General features: G+C 39.2%; 1 protein-coding gene across 2 annotated transcripts in view; it reads left to right on the forward strand.

Moving 5' to 3' along the window:
* The window catches only part of GCC88 (GRIP and coiled-coil domain containing 88 kDa), a 140,113-nt gene extending 121,940 nt beyond the window's left edge, over nucleotides 1–18,173 (forward strand). For both annotated transcript variants that reach the window (XM_070088797.1, XM_070088793.1), the window contains exons 13-14: nucleotides 12,217–12,452; nucleotides 17,044–18,173. In XM_070088797.1, the coding sequence (XP_069944898.1) occupies nucleotides 12,217–12,452; nucleotides 17,044–17,272 (465 nt within the window). In that variant the 3' untranslated portion in view covers nucleotides 17,273–18,173. The remainder of the gene's footprint in view (nucleotides 1–12,216; nucleotides 12,453–17,043) is intronic.
* The last annotated feature ends 1,683 nt before the right edge of the window (nucleotides 18,174–19,856 follow it).

Raw genomic sequence — 19,856 nt, forward strand, 5'->3', positions numbered from 1 at the left:
TCCCAAACTCATCCACTAACCTTTGCAATTTTTCTTTAGAATCTCCCATAAGCACAGTATCATCAGCAATAAGTAACTGTCAATTCCCATTTTGAATTTGATTCCCCAAAATTTAATCCCACCCCTCTCCCGAACACCCTAGCATTTACTTCCTTTACAACCCCATCTATAAATATATTAAACAACCATGGTGACATTACACATCCCTGTCTAAGACCTACTTTTACCGGGAAGTAGTCTCCCTCTCTTCTACACACCCTAACCTGAGCCTCACTATCCTCATAAAAACTCTTTACAGCATTTAATAACTTACCACCTATTCCATATACTTGCAACATCTGCCACATTGCTCCTCTATCCACTCTATCATATGCCTTTTCTAAATCCATAAATGCAATAAAAACTTCCCTATCTTTATCTAAATACTGTTCACATATATGCTTCAATGTAAACACCTGATCTACACATCCCCTACCCACTCTGAAACCTCCTTGCTCATCCGCAATCCTACATTCTGTCTTACCTCTAATTCTTTCAATTATAACCCTACCGTACACTTTTCCTGGTATACTCAGTAAGCTTATTCCTCTATAATTTTTACAGTCTCTTTTGTCCCCTTTCCCTTTATATAAAGGGACTATACATGCTCTCCGCCAATCCCTAGGTACCTTCCCCTCTTTCATACATTTATTAAACAAAAGTACCAACCACTCCAACACTATATCCCCCCCTGCTTTTAACATTTCTGTCATGATCCCATCAGTTCCAGCTGCTTTACCCCCTTTCATTTTACGTAATGGCTCACGTACCTCCCCCACACTTACATTCTGCTCTTCTTCACTCCTAAAAGATGGTATACCTCCCTGACCAGTGCATGAAATTACTGCCTCTGTTTCTTCCTTAACATTTAAAAGTTCCTCAAAATATTCTCGCCATCTACCCAATACCTCCATCTCCCCATCTACTAACCCCCCTACTCTGTTTTTAACTGACAAATCCATATTTTCCCTAGGCTTTCTTAACTTGTTTAACTCACTCCAAAATTTTTTCTTATTTTCATTAAAATTTCTTGACAGTGCCTCTCCCACTCTATCATCCGCTCTCCTTTTGCACTCTCTCACCACTCTCTTTACCTTTCTTTTACTCTCCATATACTCTGCTCTTCTTATAACACTTCTGCTTTGTAAAAACCTCTCATAAGCTACCTTTTTCTCTTTTATCACACCCTTTACTTCATCATTCCACCAATCACTCTTTCCTCCTGCACCCACCCTCCTATAACCACAAACTTCTGCCCCACATTCTAATACTGCATTTTTAAAACTATTCCAACCCTCTTCAACCCCCCCACTACTCATCTTTGCACTAGCCCACCTTTCTGCCAATAGTCGCTTATATCTCACCCGAACTTCCTCCTCCCTTAGTTTATACACTTTCACCTCCCTCTTACTTGTTGTTTCCACCTTCCTCCTTTCCCATCTACCTCTTACTCTAACTGTAGCTACAACTAAATAATGATCCAATATATCAGTTGCCCCTCTATAAACATGTACATCCTGGAGCCTACCCATCAACCTTTTATCCACCAATACATAATCTAATAAACTACTTTCATTACGTGCTACATCATACCTTGTATATTTATTTACCCTCTTTTTCATAAAATATGTATTACTTATTACCAAATTTCTTTCTACACATAGCTCAATTAAAGGCTCCCCATTTACATTTACCCCTGGCACCCCAAATTTACCTACTACTCCCTCCATAACATTTTTACCCACTTTAGCATTGAAATCCCCAACCACCATTACTCTCACACTTGATTAAAACTCCCCACGCATTCACTCAACATTTCCCAAAATCTCTCTCTCTCCTCTACACTTCTCTTCTCCAGGTGCATACACGCTTATTATAACCCACTTTTCACATCCAATCTTTATTTTACTCCACATAATCCTTGAATTAATACATTTATAGTCCCTCTTTTCCTGCCATAGCTTATCCTTCAACATTATTGCTACTCCTTCTTTAGCTATAACTATTTGAAACCCCTGACCTAATCCCATTTATTTCTCTCCACTGAAACTCTCCCACCCCCTTCAGCTTTGTTTCACTTAAAGCCAGGACATCCAGCTTCTTCTCATTCATAACATCCACAATCATCTCTTTCTTATCATCTGCACAACATCCACGCACATTCAGACTTCCCACTTTGACAATTTTCTTCTTCTTATTCTTTTTAGTAATCTTTACAGGAAAAGGGGTTACTAGCCCATTGTTCCCGCCATTTTAGTTGACTTTTACAACACGCATGGCTTACGGAGGAAAGATTCTTATTCCACTTCCCCATGGATATAAAAGGAAAATTAATAAGACCAAGAACTATTAAGATAAAATCAAAGAAAACTCAGATGAGTGTGTATAAATAAATGTGTACATGTATGTGTAGTGTGACCTAAGTGTAAGTAGAAGTAGCAAGATGTACCTGAAATCTTGCATGTTCATGAGACAGAAAAAAGGACACCGGCAGTATGTGTAGTGTGACCTAAGTGTAAGTAGAAATAGCAAGACGTACCTGAAATCTTGCATGTTCATGAGACAGAAAAAAGGACACCAGCAATCCTACCATCATGTAAAACAATTACAGGCTTTCGTTTTACACTCACTTGGCAGGACGGTAGTACCTCCCTGGGCGGTTGCTGTCTACCAACCTACTACCTAGGTATAATAATAATTATTGTTATTATTATTATTATTATTATTATTATTATTATTAATTTAGGGACCTAGAGCACAGATCCAATTCCCTTGATCAAGAGCCCCTCACCATATATGTATTGCTACTACTGTTACTACTACTACCAATAATAATAATTATTATAACAATAATGTAGGTAGTAGGTTGGTAGACAGCAACCACCCAGGGAGGTACTACCGTCCTGCCAAGTGAGTGTAAAACGAAAGCCTGTGATTGTTTTACATGATGGTAGGATTGCTGGTGTCTTTTGTATGTCTCATAAATATGCAAGATTACAGGCATGTCTTGCTACTTCTACTTAAACTTAGGTCACACTACACATACATGTACACATTTATACACACTCATCTGAGTTTTCTTTGATTTTATCTTAATAGTTGTTGGTCTTATTACTTTTCCTTTTATATCCATGGGGAAATGGAATAAGAATCTTTCCTCCTTAAGCCATGCGTGTTGTAAGAGGCGACTAAAATGCCGGGAGCAAGGGGCTAGTAACCCCTTCTCCTGTATATATTACTAAATTTAAAAAGAGAAACTTTAGTTTTTTCTTTTGGGCCACCCCGCCTCGGTGGGATACGGCTGGTATGTTGAAAGAAGAATAATACAGTATAATAGTAATAATAATAATAGTAATGAGAGACTTCAAAAGGCTGCCAGTAGTTGGTGCCACCTTCAGCAAAACATTGGTAACCACTACTTGTACACTTTTCACCTGTCTAGACTTAAGTAATCTATTAATATTAGGTTAAGTCTGCCCGAAATGCCTCAGCATGATAGTGGCTTTCTTTGCTCCAATCACATTATGATATGTAAACACATATTGTAACGTTTGCAAAGAAATAAATATTTTATTTATAACTTATTTAAGGAACCTCCCTCGAGGAGGAAGTTGGCATCCTGAAATTTCCTTCGTATGCAGAAGCAAAAAATCGACTGAACGACGGTTCGTATCCTTAAAAATTCACATGGTGGGGAATTTGTAAGCCAAGGTTCCACTGTATTCCACTTCCTGACAACTAAAGAAATGCTTCCTAATATCCCTTTGATTCATCTGAGTCTTCAACTTCCAATTGTGACCCCATGTTTCTGTGTCCAATCTCTGGGACATCCTGTCCCTGTCCACATTGTCAATTCCTTGCAGTATTTTGTATGTCATTATCATATCTCCCCTAGCCCTCCTGTCTTCTAGTGTCATCAGGCCAATTTCCCTTAACCTTTCTTTGTAGGACATTCCCCTTAGTTCTGGAAATAGACTTGTTGCAAAACTTTGAAATTTCTCTAATTTCTTGACATGCTTGATCAGGTGTGGGTTCCAAACTGGTGCTACATACTCTTGTATGGGCCTGACATACACGGTGTACAGTCTTGAACGATTCCTTACTGAGGTATCGGAATACTGTTCTCAGGTTTGCCAGGTGCCCATATGCTGCAGCAGTTATCTGATTGATGTGTGCCTCAGGTGATGTGCTTGGTATTATACTCACCCCAAGATTCTTTTCCTTGAGTGAGGTTTGCAGTCTTTGGCCACCTAGCCTAAACTCTCTCTGTGGTCTTATTTGCCCTTCCCCGATCTTCATGACTTTGTATTTGGTTGGGTTAAATTCGAGTAGCTAGTTGCTGGACCTGGCTGGTAGCCTGCCCAGGTCTCTTTGTAGTCCTACCTGATCCTCATCAGATTTAATTCTTCACATTCTGCAAACAGGGGCACTTCTGAGTCTATTCTTTCTGTCATGTCATTAACATACACCAAAAATAGCACTGGTCCTAGGACTGTCCCCTGTGGAACCCTGCTTGTCACAGGTGCCCACTTTGACACCTCGTCATGTATCATGACTTCTTGTTGCCTCCCTGTTAGGTATTCTCTGATGCATTGCAGTGCCCTTTCTGTTATGCATGCCTGATCCCCTAGCTTTTGCACTAATTTCTTGTGAGGAACTGTGTCGAAGGCTATCTTGCAGTCCAAGAAAATGCAATCTACCCACACCCCTCTCTCTCGTGTTTTACTTCCGTTACCTTGTCATAAAACTCCAGTAGGTTTGTGTCACAGGATTTTCCTTCCCTGAATCCATGCTGGTTGTCGTTTATATGCTTGTTCCATTCTAGGTGCTCCATCACTCTCCTACTGATAATCTCCATGACTTCGCATACTATACATATCAGTGACACTGGTCTGTAGTTTAGTGCCTCATGTCTGTCTCCTTTCTTAAAAATGGGGACCACGTTTGCTGTCTTTCATACCTCAGGTAGTTGCCCAGTTTCATTGGATGTGTTGAAAATTGTTGCTAGTGACACAGTGTCTCTGCTCCCTTTCTTCTAAGGACCCACAGAGAGATGTTGTCTGGTCCCACCACCTTTGAGGTATCAAGTTCACTTAGCAGCTTCTTCACCTCTTCCTCGGTTGTGTGTATTTCATCCAGCACTCGTTGGTACAGTGGTCCCTCGTTTTTCGTAATTAATCCATTCCTGGAGGTGTGACTATTATCGAAATTGACGATTTTCGAATCCATTTTCCCCATAAGAATTAATGTAAATCCAATTAATTCATTCCAGACACCCAGAAGTATCAACATTTTTTTTTTTACCTTAAAGATAGATTTACATGCACAAAAGAATGAGCATTCAACATGACAGTTACCTTTATTGAAGGCTGTTGTTGATGAATGGAAGAAGGGAGGAGGAGAGAGGGAAGAGAGGTTATTGCTTGGAAGAGGAATGCTCCTCCATAAGGACTCTAGGTCACTTCAGGGGTCACTTCCCTAGCTTAAATATAGATTTACATGCAGAAAAGAATGCCAAATAAATATAAAGCACTAACAAAATGTATAAATGAACATTGGTAATAAGGGTAGTTGACGAGTGGAATGGTCTGCCTAGTAGGGTGATCGAAGCTAAAACATTGGGTAGTTTCAAATTTAGGTAGTAGGTTGGTAGACAGCAACCACCCAGGGAGGTACTATTGTCCTGCCAAGTGAGTGTGAAACAAAAGCCTGTAATTGTTTTACATGATGGTAGGATTGCTGGTGTCTTTTGTCTGTCTCATAAATATGCAAGTTTACAGGTACGTCTTGCTACTTCTACTTACACTTAGGTCATACTACACATACATGTACATGTTTATTTATACACACTCATCTGAGTTTTCTTTGATTTTATCTTAATAGTTCTTGGTCTTATTACTTTTCCTTTTATATCCATGGGGAAGTGGAATAAGAATCTTTCCTCCGTAAGCCATGCGTGTTGTAAAAGTCAACTAAAATGGCGGGAACAATGGCCTAGTAACCCCTTTTCCTGTAATAATTACTAAAAAGAATAAGAAGAAGAAAATTGTCAAAGTGGGAAGTCTGAATGTGCGTGGATGTTGTGCAAATGATAAGAAAGAGATGATTGTGGATGTTATGAATGAGAAGAAGCTGGATGTCCTGGCTTTAAGTGAAACAAAGCTGAAGGGGGTAGGAGAGTTTCAGTGGAGAGGAGTAAATGGGATTAGGTCAGGGGTTTCAAATAGAGTTAGAGCTAAAGAAGGAGTAGCAATAATGTTGAAGGATAAGTTATGGCAGGAAAAGAGGGACTGTGAATGTATTAATTCAAGGATTATATGGAGTAAAATAAAGGTTGGATGTGAAAAGTGGGTTATAGTAAGCGTATATGCACCTGGAGAAGAGAGAAGTGTCGAGGAGAAGAGAGAAGTGTAGAGGAGAGAGAGAGATTTTGGGAAATGTTGAGTGAATGCGTGGGGAGTTTTGATCCAAGTATGAGAGTAATGGTGGTTGGGGATTTCAATGCTAAAGTGGGCAAAAATGTTGTGGAGGGAGTAGTAGGTAAATTTGAGGTGCCAGGGGTAAATGAAAATGGGGAGCCTTTAATTGAGCTATGTGTAGAAAGATGTTTGGTAATAAGTAATACATATTTTATGAAGAAGAGGATAAATAAATATACAAGGTATGATATAGCACGTAATGAAAGTAGTTTGTTAGATTATGTATTGGTGGATAAAAGGTTGATGGGTAGGCTCCAGGATGTACACATTTATAGAGAGGCAACCGATATATCAGATTATTATTTAGTTGTAGCTACAGTTAGAGTAAGAGGTATATGGGAAAAGAGGAAAATGGCAACAACAAGTAAGAGGGAGGTGAAAGTGTATAAACTAAGGGAGGAGGAAGTTTGGATGAGATATAAGCAACTATTGGCAGAAAGGTGGACTGGTGCAAGTATGAGTAGTGGGGGGGGGGTTGAAGAGGGATGGAATAGTTTTAAAAGTGCAGTATTAGAATGTGGGGCAGAAGTTTTTGGTTATAGGAGGGTGGGTGCAGGAGGAAAGAGGAGTGATTGGTGGAATGATGAAGTAAAGGGTGTGATAAAAGAGAAAAAGTTAGCTTATGAGAGGTTTTTACAAAGCAGAAGTGTTATAAGAAGAGCAGAGTATATGGAGAGTAAAAGAAAGGTGAAGAGAGTGGTGAGAGAGTGCAAAAGGAGAGCAGATGATAGAGTGGGAGAGGCACTGTCAAGAAATTTTAATGAAATTAAGAAAAAATTTTGGAGTGAGTTAAACAAGAAAGCCTAGGGAACAAATGAATTTGTCGGTTAAAAACAGAGTAGGGGAGTTAGTAGATGGGGAGATGGAGGTTTTGGGTAGATGGCGAGAATATTTTGAGGAACTTTTAAATTTCGACGAAGAAAGGGAGGCGGTAATTTCATGCACTGGCCAGGGAGGTATACCATCTTTTAGGAGTGAAGAAGAACAGGATGTGAGTGTGGGGGAGGTGCGTGAGGCATTACATAGAATGAAAGGGGGTAAAGCAGCTGGAACTGATGGGATCAAGACTACCCTGTGGTAAAGAAAGTGAGAAGCACCATAGATGTGAAGAAGGAAATAATACAGAAGTATGAGAGTGGTGTGAAACTTGTTGAGCTTGCCAGGATGTATGGGAAAAACTAGTCAACCATTGCTTCTATCCTGGCAAAGAAAGAACAAATCAAGGAAGCTAATGTTGCAAAAGGTGTTAATATGCTAACCAAAAAAAGGCCACAGACAATCGATCAGGTTGAGAAGTTGTTGCTGGTGTGGATCAAGGATAAAGAGATGGCAGGTGATAGTGTTTCAGAGACGATTATTTGTGAAATGGCAAGGGTGTTGCATGCTGATTCAAAGATTAAGGAGATTTGTGCCAAGTGGAATGATGTCCAAATGTTTGTGGAGAAGTACCACCCTGAGCAAACTGAAACAAGCCATCTTTGGAATAAGTTAAGTGACAGAACCATGTCCCATTTTAAGGAAGTCTTAAAGAGGCGCCAGAAACAGAGGACTGTGGACAGTTTTTTTTTGTGAGACAGGGGTCCAGTGACTCAAGCTGGTCCTAGTGGCATTATGGGGGGGGATTCCCCTTCCAAACACTAACCCCAACTCCCTCTCTCCTCCTCCCTATCTTCCAGATGCCATCACCTATCTTCAATAAAGGTAAGAAAAATGTTATTTTATATATTTATTTAAATTTATTAATACATAATTGTACACTATATTTGTTGTGTGTAGATGGCGAGAATATTTTGAGGAACTTTTAAATGTTGAAGAAGAAAGGGAGGCGGTAATTTCATGCACTGGCCAGGGAGGTATACCATCTTTTAGGAGTGAAGAAGAGCAGAATGTAAGTGTGGTGGAGGTACGTGAGGCATTACGTAGAATGAAAGGGGGTAAAGCAGCTGGAACTGATGGGATCATGACAGAAATGTTAAAAGCAGGGGGGGGATATAGTGTTGGAGTGGTTGGTACTTTTGTTTAATAAATGTATGAAAGAGGGGAAGGTACCTACGGATTGGTGGAGAGCATGTATAGTCCCTTTATATAAAGGGAAGGGGGACAAAAGAGATTGTAAAAATTATAGAGGAATAAGTTTACTGAGTATACCAGGAAAAGTATACGGTAGGGTTATAATTGAAAGAATTAGAGGTAAGACAGAATGTAGGATTGCGGATGAGCAAGGAGGCTTCAGAGTGGGTAGGGGATGTGTAGATCAAGTGTTTACATTGAAGCATATATGTGAACAGTATTTAGATAAAGGTAGGGAAGTTTTTATTGCATTTATGGATTTAGAAAAGGCATATGATAGAGTGGATAGAGGAGCAATGTGGCAGATGTTGCAAGTATATGGAATAGGTGGTAAGTTACTAAATGCTGTAAAGAGCTTTTATGAGGATAGTGAGGCTCAGGTTAGGGTGTGTAGAAGAGAGGGAGAATACTTCCCAGTAAAAGTAGGTCTTAGACAGGGATGCGTAATGTCACCATGGTTGTTTAATATATTTATAGATGGGGTTGTAAAAGAAGTAAATGCTAGGGTGTTCGGGAGAGGGGTGGGATTAAATTATGGGGAATCAAATTCAAAATGGGAATTGACACAGTTACTTTTTGCTGATGATACTGTGCTTATGGGAGATTCTAAAGAAAAATTGCAAAGGTTAGTGGATGAGTTTGAGAATGTGTGTAAAGGTAGAAAGTTGAAAGTGAACATAGAAAAGAGTAAGGTGATGAGGGTATCAAATGATTTAGATAAAGAAAAATTGGATATCAAATTGGGGAGGAGGAGTATGGAAGAAGTGAATGTTTTCAGATACTTGGGAGTTGACGTGTCGGCGGATGGATTTATGAAGGATGAGGTTAATCATAGAATTGATGAGGGAAAAAAGGTGAGTGGTGCGTTGAGGTATATGTGGAGTCAAAAAACGTTATCTATGGAGGCAAAGAAGGGAATGTATGAAAGTATAGTAGTACCAACACTCTTATATGGATGTGAAGCTTGTGTGGTAAATGCAGCAGCGAGGAGACAGTTGGAGGCAGTGGAGATGTCCTGTCTAAGGGCAATGTGTGGTGTAAATATTATGCAGAAAATTTGGAGTGTGGAAATTAGGAGAAGGTGTGGAGTTAATAAAAGCATTAGTCAGAGGGCAGAAGAGGGGTTGTTGAGGTGGTTTGGTCATTTAGAGAGAATGGATCAAAGTAGAATGACATGGAAAGCATATAAATCTATAGGGGAAGGAAAGAGGGGTAGGGGTCGTCCTCGAAAGGGTTGGAAAGAGGGGGTAAAGGAGGTTTTGTGGGTGAGGGGCTTGGACTTCCAGCAGGCGTGCGTGAGCGTGTTTGATAGGAATCAACGGAGACGAATGGTATTTGGGACCTGACGATCTGTTGGAGTGTGAGCAGGGTAATATTTATTGAAGGGATTCAGGGAAACTGGTTATGTTTATATAGCCGGACTTGAGTCCTGGAAATGGGAAGTACAATGCCTGCACTCTAAAGGAGGGGTTCAGGATATTGGCAGTTTGGAGGGATATGTTGTGTATCTTTATACGTGTATGCTTCTAAGCTGTTGTGTTCTGAACACCTCTGCAAAAACAGTGATTATGTGTGAGTGAGGTGAAAGAGTTGAATGATGATGAAAGTATTTTCTTTTTGGGGATTTTCTTTCTTTTTGGGTCACCCTGCTTTGGTGGAAGATGGCTGACTTGTTAAAAAAAAAAAAAAATTACATGAGTGAGAGAGGTTGGATTTGAGTCAGACTTGCACCTGGGTAGCATTTGTTCTGTTAGTGGGTTGGATTTGTGAAGGACCTGCCTAGTATGGGCCAGCAGGTCTGTTGCAGTGTTCCTCCTTTCTTAAGTTATGTTCTTATTTAACATCACTTACCTTTATTGAAGACAAGACTTGTTTGTGTGAGGGAGGGATGGCGAGTTTATTGTTGGAGAATATGACACTAATATCAACTCTTCGGCTTATTTATCTATTACAATTCAACTAATATGACATAATAAACAATATTAGTAACATAGAAACATGGAATATACTCTAGAATGAATAAAAAAAGTCATTTTGTATGTCACGAGAGGTGTTGTGTCGAACGACTATTTGCGAGTCAAACGACGATTCGCGAGCCAATGTTTTGACGAAAATAACGTTACGAGTCCTTTCTGTCTCATTGTCTAGTAATCATAATCATGTACTATGTGTCTCATTGTCTAGTAACCATAATTATATACTATATATCTCATTGTCTAATAATTATTGTTGTGTACAACGTGTCTCATTGTCTAGTAATGATAATCATGTACTACATGTGTTTCATTGTCTAGTAATCATAATAACATACAGTACACTGTAGATTAACATGAAATCCTCTAACATGTTTACTTTATTACACTATTGCAAAATTGTGGCATATCTTCGATGATCTAGCTCAGTGTCACTTCTCGGGGAAATATTTGGAGCTCCATGAGCTGGACTGAGATTTTTTCCCTCCATTCAGTATGCTTGTGGGCAGCCTGCCTGTGGATCAGGCCATTGTCTTTGTGGGGGAGCCCTAGCTTCATCCCCGTCCCACCTCTCACAGCTTGCATCTCATTGGTCCATACATACATGTCCCATACGGTTCTCAGATCTGTGTATGTGATTAAATTAGTTGATTTCTGTATGTTTGTTTTACTCAGTTTTGTCTTACACTCAATTACCATGAACTTTACTGTGTTAATCGATGGTCTACTGTACAACATGTGTCTCATCGTCTAGTAATCGTAATGTACTGTATGTGTCTCATTCTCTAGTAATCATATTTTAGTTTTAAGGCTGCCTGAAATTCCTTGCATAACAAGGGGCTTTCAATAAAATAGTTTATTCATGTCAGTTATCCTAATTGTATACTGTACAAAACTCCACTTTACAAAAATAAAATTTGTTGTTTGTTTGTAACCTGGCAACTGTAGTGATGAGCTGCTTGAAACAAATGAGAAGGATGTGGGTGAGATGAGTGAGCAACACCCACCTTCTGCTTACTGTGTTCTCACATCTCGCACCCTCTCCATAAAGTTACCTTTCCCACTTCATGTGCTGTATATCCAGTCACCTAATAATCTTGGGCCTGGGTGATTATATAAGAGTAAAAAACATGTACAGCAACCACCTGCTTTGATAACATAGGGGATTTTTACTACATATAGCTCCTCTGGCAATAAAGTCATGGAGTGAATGATGGTGAAAGTGTTTCTTCTTTTTGGGCCACCCTCCCCCCTTCCCTCCCCTTCCTACCTTGGTGGGAGATGACCAGTTTGTTGGAAAAAAAATAGCGAATTCCTGGTAAAAATAGAATGAATGATGGCTAAAGTGTTCCTTTTATGAGTCACCCTGCCCCTGTGGAAGATGGCCAGTGTATTAAAAAAAAAAAAAGATTTTATGTGCCTTTCATGTAACTTATCTACTGTATCTTATGCGTATGTGCAATTTATATTTTTGTAAGATTAGAAAACTTATTTCATTTGGTACATTATTCTCTGCTTAGGTAACTTCTTCCAATCATTTTATTTTAAAATTTGAATAAAAGTAAAATGTTTATGATAGAAAATTGCACACAGTAAGCCAGTACTGTACTGTAAATATCTGAGAGTGATACATACGGAAAGTTTGGCTGTTGCAGAATGGTCTTGGGAGCCTAGAAGCCACAGCAGCTCTGTTATCCCAAGTTAGTGGTGGGAGTGAAGGTCCTCTCCTGCACCACCTGGAGGAGTTAGCACGGAAAGACCAAGAAATATCTCAGCTGCGACGAGAAAAACGGCAGCTGGAAGCAACCATGAGGGAAGTACAGATGGCAGCACTTGTCAGGCAACAAGCTCACCAAGATGCCATTGAGGTTCTAGAGGAGGAAGTCGAGAGGTGAGTATGTATTTTAATTTTTTTTTTTTAACAAACCAGCCGTATCCCACCGAGGTAGGGTGACCCAAAAAGAAAATACTTTCATCATCATTCAACACTCTGGCCTCACTCACACATAATCACTGTTTTTGCAGAGGTGCTCAGAATACAACAGTTTAGAAGTATATACACAACATATCCCTCCAAACTGCCAATATCCCAAGCCCCTCCTTTAAAGTGCAGGCATTGTACTTCCCATTTCCAGGACTCAAGTCTGGCTATATAAAAATAACCAGTTTCCCTGAATCCCTTCACTAAATACTACCCTGCTCACACTCCAACAGTTCGTCAGGTCCCAAATACCATTCGTCTCCATTCACTCCTATCCAACACGCTCTCACACGCTTGCTGGAAGTCCAAGCCCCTTGCCCACAAAACCTCCTTTACCCCCTCCCTCCAACCTTTTCGAGGACGACCCCTACCCCGCCTTCCTTCCCCTACAGATTTATATGCTCTCCATGTCATTCTACTTTGATCCATTCTCTCTAAATGACCAAACCACCTCAACAACCGCTCTTCAGCCCTCTGACTAATACTTTTATTAACTCCACACCTAAATTACACACTGAATTTTCTACATAATATTTACACCACACATTGCCCTTAGACAGGACATCTCCACTGCCTTCAACCACCTTCTCGCTGCAGCATTTGCAACCCAAGCTTCACACACATAAAAGTGTTGGTACTACTATACTTTCATACATTCCCTTCTTCGCCTCCATAGATAACTTTCTTTGTCTCCACACATATACCTCAATGCACGACTCACTGTTTTTCCTTCATCAATTCTCTGATTAACCTCATCCTTCATAAATCCATCCGCTGACACATCAACTCCCAAATATCTGAAAACATCTACTTCTTCCATACTCCTCCTCCCCAAATTAATATCCAATTTTTCTTTATCTAAATCATTTGATACCCTCAACACCTTACTCCTTTCTGTGTTCACTTTCAACTTTCTACCTTTACACACACTCACAAACTCATACACTAACCCTTGCAATTTTTCTTTAGAATCTTCCATAAGCACAGTATCATCAGCAAAAAGTAACTGTGTCAATTCCTGTTTTGTATTTGATTCCCCATAATTTAATCCCACCCCTCTCCCGAACACCCTAGCATTTACTTCTTTTACAACCCCATCTATAAATATATTAAACAGCCATGGTGACATTACCCTTCCCTGTATTTTTGACTGGTAAGGTAGCCTCATATACGCACATTTATAAATGTCTAGTCATGGCACATCGGTCTACAAGTCTTGTACAAATAGCTTTTATGTACATTTTTGGTCTGTTGTGAACCCATGCAGTATGTCTTTCAGACTCCTTTGTACAGTGTTTGGTTAGACCAAATGCAAGAAAAAAAAAAAAGCCTACTTTATTACAGAATTTCAATAGCTTTTTTGTTGTTGTTGTTGCATGCCATCATTCCTTACATATTATCTTATATTAATTCCTTTATTTATTATTTTTTTTATTAACACACTGGCCGATTCCCACCAAGGCAGGGTGGTCCGAAAAAGAAAAACTTTCACCATCATTCACTCCATCACTGTCTTGCCAGAAGGGTGCTTTACACTACATTTTTTAAACTGCAACATTAACACCCCTCCTTCAGAGTGCAGGCACTGTACTTCCCATCTCCAGGACTCAAGTCCGGCCTGCCGGTTTCCCTGAATCCCTTCATAAATGTTACTTTGCTCACACTCCAACAGCACGTCAAGTATTAAAAACCATTTGTCTCCATTCACTCCTATCAAACACGCTCACGCATGCCCGCTGAAAGTCCAAGCCCCTCGCACACGCAACCTCCTTTACCCTCTCCCTCCAACCTTTCCTAGGCTGACCCCTACCCTGCATTCCTTCCACTACAGACTGATACACTCTTGAAGTCATTCTGTTTCGCTCCATTCTCTCTACATGTCCGAACCACCTCAACAACCCTTCCTCAGCCCTCTGGACAACAGTTTTGGTAATCCTGCACCACCTCCTAACTTCCAAACTATGAATTCTCTGCATTGTATTCACACCACACATTGCCCTCAGACATGACATCTCCACTGCCTCCAGCCTTCTCCTCACTACAACATTCATCACCCATGCTTCACACCCATATAAGAGCGTTGGTAAAACTATACTCTCATACATTCCCCTCTTTGCCTCCAAGGACAAAGTTCTTTGTCTCCACAGACTCCTAAGTGCACCGCTCACCCTTTTCCCCTCATCAATTCTATGATTCACCTCATCTTTCATAGACCCATCCGCTGACACGTCCACTCCCAAATATCTAAATACATTCACCTCCTCCAATCTGATATCCAATTTTTCACCACCTAATCTTTTTGTTATCCTCATAACCTTACTCTTTCCTGTATTCACTTTTAATTTTCTTCTTTTACATACACTACCAAATTCATCCACCAACCTCTGCAACTTCTCTTCAGAATCTCCCAAGAGCACAGTGTCATCAGAAAAGAGCAACTGTGACAACTCCCACTTTATGTGTGATTCTTTATCTTTTAACTCCACGCCTCTTGCCAAGACCTTCGCATTTACTTCTCTTACAACCCCATCTATAAATATATTAAACAACCATGGTGACATCAGACATCCTTGTCTAAGGCCTACTTTTACTGGGAAATAATCTCCTTCTTTCCTACATACTCTAACTTGAGCCTCACTCTTCTCGTAAAAACTCTTCACTGCTTTCAGTAACCTACCTCCTACACCATACACCTGCAACATCTGCCACATTGCCCCCCTATCGACCCTGTCATACGCCTTTTCCAAATCCATAAATGCCACAAAAACCTCTTTAGCCTTATCTAAATACTGTTCACTTATATGTTTCACTGTAAACACCTGGTCCACACACCCCCTACCTTTCCTAAAGCCTCCTTGTTCATCTGCTATCCTATTCTCTGTCTTACTCTTAATTCTTTCAATAATAACTCTACCATACACTTTACCAGGTATACTCAACAGACTTATCCCCCTATAATTTTTGCACTCTCTTTTGTCCCCTTTGCCTTTATACAAAGGAACTATGCATGCTCTCTGCCAATCCCTAGGTACCTTACCCTCTTCCATACAATTATTAAATAATTGCACCAACCACTCCAAAACTATATCCCCACCTACTTTTAACATTTCTATCTTTATCCCATCAATCCCGGCTGCCTTACCCCCTTTCATTTTACCTACTGCCTCACGACCTTTCCCCACACTCACAACTGGCTCTATCTCACTCCTACAAGATGTTATTCCTCCTTGCCCTATACACGAAATCACAGCTTCCCTATCTTCATCAACATTTAACAATTCCTCAAAATATTCCTTCCATCTTCCCAATACATCTAACTCTCCTCTCCTATTTTTAACTGACAAATCCATTTGTTCTCTAGGCTTCCTTAACTTGTTAATCTCACTCCAAAACTTTTTCTTATTTTCGACAAAATTTGTTGATAACATCTCACCCACTCTCTCATTTGCTCTCTTTTTACATTGCTTCACCACTCTCTTAACCTCTCTCTTTTTCTCCATATACTCTTCCCTCCTTGCATCACTTCTACTTTGTAAAAACTTCTCATATGCTAACTTTTTCTCTCTTACTACTCTCTCTACATCATCATTCCACCAATCGCTCCTCTTCCCTCCCGCACCCACTTTCCTGTAACCACAAACTTCTGCTGAACACTCTAACACTACATTTTTAAACCTACCCCATACCTCTTCAACCCCCTTGCCTATGCTCTCATTAGCCCATCTATCCTCCAATAGCTGTTTATATCTTACCCTAACTGCCTCCTCTTTTAGTTTATAAACCTTCACCCCTCTCTTCCCTGATGCTTGTATTCTCCTTGTATCCCATCTACCTTTTACTCTCAGTGTAGCTACAACTAAAAAGTGATCTGCTATATCTGTGGCCCCTCTATAAACATGTACATCTTGAAGTCTACTCAACAGTCTTTTATCTACCAATACATAATCCAACAAACTACTGTCATTTCGCCCTACATCATATCTTGTATACTTATTTATCCTCTTTTTCTTAAAATATGTTACCTATAACTAAACCCCTTTCTATAGAAAGTTCAATCAAAGGGCTCCCATTATCATTTACACCTGGCACCCCAAACTTATCTACCACATCCTCTCTTCTCCAGGTGGATACACTTTTATTATGACCCACTTTTTGCATCCAACCTTTACTTTAATCCACATAATCCTTGAATTTACACATTCATATTCTCTTTTCTCCTTCCATAACTGATCCTTCAACATTACTGCTACCCCTTCCTTAGCTCTAACTCTCTTAGATACTCCAGATTTAATCCCATTTATTTCCCCCCACCGAAACTCCCCTACCCCCTTCAGCTTTGTTTCGCTTAGGGCCAGGACATCCAACTTCTTTTCATTCATAACATCAGCAATCATCTGTTTCTTGTCATCTGCACTACATCCACGCACATTCAAGCATCCCAGTTTTATAAAGTTTTCCTTTATTTATTGCTGCATTTACATTGTTTTTCCATCATTTCCAGACATCGCAGAAATGTTTCTCGAGAGAGTGAAAACTTTGAGTACCTGAAAAATGTTGTCCTCCAGTATATGATAAGTTCAGATGCAGAGTCCCGTCAACTGATGTTGAATGCAATATCTGTTATCCTTAAATTCACCAGTAAGGAAGTAGAAAGTGTGAAGAAATACAATGCACTCTGGTGGTGGCAGCCAGCTCCCAAGACTGTAGTGCCCGGGAAACCTAACTATTAATGTTTTTCATTGGTAGAGTCAGTTGAATGATTATACATCAGATTTATGAATGAATTCTATTTGAATTTAGCACTGCTGTTTTGTCTAGGACTTGAATGGTGATTCATGATAAATCATTTACTGCCATTAATAATAAATCACTTACTGTACAATTTGAAAACATTCTGGTATCTATTAAAAAAAAGAGCATGACTTTATTGTCTTATAAGTGTAAGTTATTTTGGTGAAGTATTCTCTAGTATATATCCTCTTACATTTTTATAGCTAATCCTAAAACCTTTTACTTTTTTAATTTAAATTGATAGTCTTTTTATTTTTTAAAATGAAGTTGTGCTTTATTGAAAAAAAGGTTTTGAGTATTTGTATTAAGAACGAATTTTGAATTTCTTTTCTTATAAATAATTAGAGCAGCTGATGCAGTATACAGAACATTCAAACATAATTTTGCTCCAAAGTATCTTAAGATGGCAGTGATGATGACTGAGTTTTGTGTGAACACACAGTGCGTGCTGGTGGTGTATACCATAAGTATTAGCTCGCCAGCCTCTTAACATAGTCTGCATTGTTGTTCTCTACAAATAATGACTGGAATGTCATTAGCACTTGTGAAAATAAATATTTTTTCACTGGAAATAGAAAGTATTTTAGGTACAGTAGATGAAGAATTTCTGGGAGGAATGATAGTAGTGAAAATATAGAGGGAAAATGTTCACTTACAGCTGATTAGGGTTAGAAATGTTGTGAACTACTCTGTGTACAGTACTGGAAAATGATCTGTGATATTTGATGGAGATATAATTGTTCTTCAATATATGAGATGGTGTTTATGAGATACAGTAGGGCCCCGCTTTACGGCATTTCGCTAATACGGACATTTCAAATTATGACCAGAACTCACTAATATGGTCACCATATCTCTCCATTATGTCTGGAAACTTTCCAAAATTTCAAGTGTTTTAAAGTTATTACATATTTTATATGTACAGTACTCTGATAATTATACTGTTTTTTTTTTTTTTTTTTTTTTTTTCTTCAACAAGTTGGCCGTCTCCCACCGAGGCAGGGTGTGTACCTGCACCTAAATAAACTTACACAGTGCTGGCATGCAGGTACACATTAAAATCACTAAGAGTGTCTTATTAGTCTTGAGTACACCATATTAATAATGATAATACGCAATAATAATCACTGAGGCTCATTAACCCTTTCAGGGTCGGCAATTTTTCGAAAAAAAAAAAAAAGAAATTTCTTACGAAATGATAGAGAATCTTTTCCCGATCATAATGACACAAAAAGTATGAAATTTTATGGGAAGCTTAAGGAATTATGCTCTCGCGAAGTAAGTCTCTACTATGTTTACTCATCGGCAATTTCGCCCACTTTGAGCCCTATTTTCGGCCAATTCCAATGTACCAGTCGACAAAAATCATAACTATTTCGCTAGAACTCTATTTTTTCTATCGAAAGAGTACAAGAAACTACCCATTTACCGACTTCAACTATCCAGTAAAGTGGTCCGAAATTGGCAATTTTGCCAATTTCACACAAATTTCAAAAGATGTCAATTTCCAAATAGGGTCCAGAATAAACAAGACAGACATTCCTGGCACTAAAATAACATTTCCTCTGTTCAGTAGTCACGTCTCCAGGCCTCTGTTACATTTCTTTTGTTGTCCACTTTGAATTTTTATTCTCACAAAAAATAGAAGATTTACTGTTATGCAGGCTACTGCATTAGTGTAGAAATGGTGTAAATAATATCAGCCCACTTGTAACAGAATATTAGACTCACCGGTTGACGTGTATTGGATGCATGGCTTGATTTATTTACTTTTGAACTTTGGCAAAAATCTAACATTTCTGCTACTTTGAGCTCAATTTCAAGGTACTTTTCATTGTGAAACCAATAAAAATCATCTCAATTTCTGTAATATAACTTCATTCTATAAAATGAGACCAGGAAAACTAGAATACAACCATAAATAGCATACGAAAATACACTGCAAAGTTGTTGTTTTAAACCAAAAACACGGTCAGAGTTTTTTTTTTCTCATTATGCACTGTGTTCTGCAGGATTTTTTTTATACTGCGCAAACTGATCACATAGACCCATTCTTTCATATGTATCCCTACCAGCTTTCTCTCGCTAGAATTGAAGGAGCTAGAATTTATAAGTACTAGTACGGCACCAACCCTGGCGTGCAAGCCGTACTAGTACGACACCAACCCTGATAGGGTTAAATATCGTATATTACGTTAATATACAGGTCTCCCTCAACATTTGTGAGGGTTAGGGGATCAGGAGCCTCACGAATGTTGAAAAATCGCGAATGTTTGGTGCCCCAACACTATATTGTAGGGAAATACAATACAATACTGCTTCCTTAACTTGTTGAAACATGAACAATCATAAAGTACATGAAAATGTTGTAAAATATTGTACTAAATACATACATGTTATGGTTTAATAACATGTATGTTATTAAATACCACTGCCCGGTGGCCTGGTGGCTAAAGCTCCCGCTTCACACACGGAGGGCCCGAGTTCGATTCCCGGCGGGTGGAAACATTTCGACACGTTTCC

The sequence above is a fragment of the Cherax quadricarinatus genome, chromosome 2, assembly GCF_038502225.1.
Source record: "Cherax quadricarinatus isolate ZL_2023a chromosome 2, ASM3850222v1, whole genome shotgun sequence".
Lineage (NCBI taxonomy): Eukaryota > Metazoa > Arthropoda > Malacostraca > Decapoda > Parastacidae > Cherax > Cherax quadricarinatus.